Source organism: Terrapene carolina, unplaced genomic scaffold, assembly GCF_002925995.2.
Source record: "Terrapene carolina triunguis isolate 2854851 unplaced genomic scaffold, T_m_triunguis-2.0 Scaffold31888, whole genome shotgun sequence".
Lineage (NCBI taxonomy): Eukaryota > Metazoa > Chordata > Testudines > Emydidae > Terrapene > Terrapene triunguis.
Window position 1 is genome coordinate 285878 of NW_020696239.1, and position 4194 is coordinate 290071.

General features: G+C 70.6%; 1 protein-coding gene across 1 annotated transcript in view; it reads right to left on the reverse strand.

Annotated features, from left to right (window-relative positions):
- The window catches only part of LOC112125774 (cadherin EGF LAG seven-pass G-type receptor 2), a 64807-nt gene that overhangs the window by 22055 nt on the left and 38558 nt on the right, over positions 1–4194 (reverse strand). The window contains exons 7-11 of the mRNA XM_026663011.1: positions 3825–3988; positions 3318–3443; positions 2991–3157; positions 1790–1975; positions 468–581 (exon numbers count right to left, since the gene is read on the reverse strand). Coding sequence (XP_026518796.1) covers positions 468–581; positions 1790–1975; positions 2991–3157; positions 3318–3443; positions 3825–3988 — 757 coding nt within the window. The remainder of the gene's footprint in view (positions 1–467; positions 582–1789; positions 1976–2990; positions 3158–3317; positions 3444–3824; positions 3989–4194) is intronic.

Below are 4194 nucleotides of genomic sequence, written 5' to 3' on the forward strand. Positions count from 1 at the left end.
GCTTGAGGCGGCAAAAACCCTGGAGCCGGCCCTGCACAGGCCTCCCCAGAATAGGCCCAGAGCCCCCCCTGAGAAAGGGCCCGGAGCCCCCCCGAGAATGGGCCTGGAGTCCCCCCGGCAGGGGGCTGGGTTCCCCCATCAGTCCCCTTGTTTGCATGTTTCATGCTGTGCCACAGACCCAGCAGCTGGGGATGGAAACCGGCCCCCAAGGGCCGGTCTGTGACAGGCTGTAGCTGCTGGGACTGGCCACTAGAGGGCACCATAGTCTCATCCCGGGACCCTGGAAGTGCCTGTTATCCGAGGGGGCAGCAATGGGGCTGCCCGAGAGCCAGGGAGTGTAGGTCTGGCCCTGGTGCTGCCATTACCTGCCCCCCCCCCCCCCCCAAGGCACCAGGTCCCAGCTGGATGGGCCCATCCCCCTGGCTGGGACCCAGATGAGGGTGCAACCCCCACGGCACCCCCGGTACCTGCATGCAGCCACGGAATCCCTGCTGCACCTGGCCCCCTGCACCCGCCACGCCACCCACGCTCAGGTTTCGCAGCTTCAGCCCCTGCAGCTCGCTGCTGGGGACCTCCAGCACCTGCAGAGAGACCGGTGAGCACTGGGCCCTGCAGAGCTCGGGGGAGCCCAGGGCTGGGGATAGCAGGGGGCTGCGGGTTGGGAGTGGGGGGCACCAGCAGAGCTGGGGGGGAGCCCAGAGCTGGGATAGCGGGAGCGGGGTGGAGGGGCACTGGCAGACCTGGGGGGTGGGGGGAGCCCAGGGGTGGGGTAGCAAGGGGCTGTGGGTCGGGAGTGAGGGGCGCGGGTGGAGCAGGGAGCCCAGGGGTGGGGTAGCAGGGGGCTGCGGGTCGGGAGTGAGGGGCGCGGGTGGAGCAGGGACCCCAGGGGTGGGGTAGCAGGGGGCTGCGGGTCGGGAGTGAGGGGCGCGAGTGGAGCAGGGAGCCCAGGGGTGGGGTAGCAGGGGGCTGCGGGTCGGGAGTGAGGGGCGCGGGTGGAGCAGGGACCCCAGGGGTGGGGTAGCAGGGGACTGCGGGTCGGGAGTGAGGGGCGCGAGTGGAGCAGGGAGCCCAGGGGTGGGGTAGCAGGGGGCTGCGGGTTAGAGTGAGGGGCGCCGGTGGAGCAAGGAGTCCAGGGGTGGGGTAGCAGGGGGCTGCGGGTCGGGAGTGAGGGGCGTGGGTGGAGCAGGGAGCCCAGGGGTGGGGTAGCAGGGGGCTGTGGGTCGGAGTGAGGGGCGCGGGTGGAGCAGGGAGCCCAGGGGTGCGGTAGCAGTGGGCTGCGGGTCGGAGGGAGGGGCGCCGGTGCAGCAGGGAGCCCAGGGGTGGGGTAGCAGGGGGCTGCGGGTCGGGAATGAGGGGCGCGGGTGGAGCAGGGAGCCCAGGGGTGGGGTAGCAGGAGGCTGCGGGTCGGGAGTGAGGGGCGGTGGTGGAGCAGGGAGCCCCTGTTGCTCTCACCCCTGCTCTGTTGTTGGCCACAAAATTCAGTTCAAATGTGAAGAAACAGACACAAGGTTTAAAAGAACGACAGCAACAAACAGCCCCCCCCGCGCCTTGCCCAGCCCCCATCCTGCCCCCTACATGTCCCCCCAGCCCCCATCATCCCCCATTTGCCTTGCTCCCTTCCCCCTGCATCTGCCCCCCATCCTTCCCCCCACGCCTCACCTGGCCCCCCCAACCTGGCCCCCACACTTCACCCAGCCCCCACTTCTGCCCCTTCACCCCCTTTATCCTGCCCAGATCCCCCCGCGCCTGGCCAGCCCCACCCCTGCTCTGTGCCCGGCAGCCCCCGCACCTGGTGCAGGCCGTAGTCGAGGGCCAGGACAGCCAGGCCCTCGGCCTCCGCGCTCTCCTGCCCACGCCGCAGCTCCAGCTGCAGGTGGTGCCAGTCGCCATCGTTCACCTTCACCTGGTGCAGCTGGAGTGTCCAGCTGCGGCCGCCAGGCTGGGAGACGCTCGTCAGCACGTGCCCCTCGCTCAGCTGGGAGAGACGGGGGTGGTCAGGGGGGTAGGGGGCTGGGGGCAGTGGGGGGAGCACGGTGGGAGTAGGGGGCCTGGGGCAATGGGGCAGGAATGGGGAGTGGGGGAAAGAGGGGGGCAGGGGGCATTAGGGGGAGCGGGCTGGGAGGGGGGATGAGGGGAGGAGTGGGGGGTAGAGGGGCAGTAGGAGGAGCAGGGTGGGAGGGGGATGAGGGGGGGAGTGGGCTGGGAGGGGGGATGAGGGGGGCAGTGGGGGGAGCTGGGTGGGAGCAGGGGGGCAGTGGGATCCAGGGGGCAATGAGGGGAGTAGGTGGCCGGGGCAGTGGGGCAGAAACGGGAAGCGGGGTGGGAGCGGGGGTAAGTGGGGGGCAGGTGACAGTGAGGGGGGAACAGGGGGCAGCGGGGTCCATGGGGCAGTGTGGGGAGCAGTGGTCTGGGGTCCCAGCTGCTGGGACACGCCCAGCGGGTGTCATGAGAGCCCGTGGGTGGGTGCTCAGATGCTGGGCAGGGGCCCCTGGGGATGGGGAGCATCTCCCAGATCCTGGTGCTCTCACCTGCCCTGGTGCGAGGGGCCCCGGGATGGGCAGCGTTAGCCAGAGGCCAATGGGGCGTGTGGGGCCATGCCCTGCCCCCGCCTCTTGAAGCCCATGTGGGGCCAAAGTCAGGGGGCCTGAGCGCTCTGGCACCAGCCCAGCAGAGGGCAGGTGCGTCACTGCCCGGGGCACCGTGCTGAGAATGGGTCTCGCTCTCACCTGGGCAGTAGGGGGGTCGTGCTCCTGCCTCCCCCAGGCTCTGGCACCCACAGGGAGTCCCTATGGGATGACGGCCCCTCCCCCCGTGGCACCCACCTGCCGGGCGATGGCCCCTCCCCCCGTGGCACCCACCTGCCGGGCAATGGCCCCTCCCCCCGTGGCACCCACCTGCCGGGCGACGGCCCCTCCCCCCGTGGCACCCGCCTGCCGGGCGATGGCCCCTCCTCCCATGGCACCCCCTCCGGGCGACGCCCCGTGCCCCACCTGCAGGGTGATGGTGGAGAACTGCCCAGCCAGGGCCCACAGGAGGATGCTGTTGGCCTGGCGGGTGCGGAACATGAGCCCCAGGTGCCAGGGCAGCGAGATGCTCAGGGCCAGGTCACTCCAGGCCACCAGGCTGCTGCCCACGAACCGCTGGGGATTTGCCATCTCTGCAGGAGACACCGGCTCAGCCCATGGGGCCTCCTCCCCCCCCCGCGCCCCCCACCTGCCCCCCCGCCCCCCCCCCAAGCCCCCCCCTGCCCCCCAAGCCCCCCACCTGCCCCCCCGAGCCCCCGCTGAAGCCCCTGCCTGCCCCGCCGAGCCCCCTACCTTGCCTGCAGTTCTTGCCCCCAAAGCCCAGGGGGCACTGGCAGCTGAACATGTCCCACTGGTTGACGCAGGTGCCCCCGTTGTGGCAGGTGTTGCTGTCACAGACGTTCTTCTTGGCAGAGCAGCCTGGGGGGGGCGAGAGCCAGGCTGAGCCCCAGCTGATGGGGGGGTGTTCCCCAGAGACGGGGGGGGGGCAGATGATGCTTCGGGGCTCAGGGAGAGGCACAGACCCAATGGCAGCCCCTTCCCAGGGTCTGAACCCTATGACAGATGGCAGAGGTACCCCCAGAACCCATCCTGCCTGGCTGCATCCCCCGTCCTGTAGTACCGGGCACGGTGCCCCACAGCTCCTTTCCCAACCATTTTCCCCCCGCCCCCCCCGAAGCCACCCAGCACCCCCCCCAGCTCCTATCCCAGAGCCCGCCCCTGGGCCCACCCCCGGCACGGTGCCCCCCAGCTCCATTCCCAGAGGGCCCCCCTCCCCCCCCGGAGCTGCCCAGCACCCACCCGGTACAGTGCCATTGTTGGCGATGAAGTCGGCCATGTCCAGCTGGCAGTTATCGATCAGCAGGTTCCGGATGCAGCCCACGAACTGCCGGTTGCGCACCGGGAAGCTCTCCGGCAGGTCGGGGACCCCGCCCAGGAGCAGGGGGCCCGTCAGATCCAGGGATCTGGGCAATGGAAGCAGAGTCACACAGGGACATGGCATTGGGGTGGGGGATTCCTCCCCATTCACTACCCAGAAAACCCTCTCCTGCCCAGGGCTGGGCTAGCAGGGGCTGGGGGTTAGGAGTGAGGGGCACCAGCAGAGCTGGGGGGAGCTCAGGCCTGGGCTAGCAGGGGCTGTGGGTCGGGAGTGAGGGGCACCGGCAGAGCT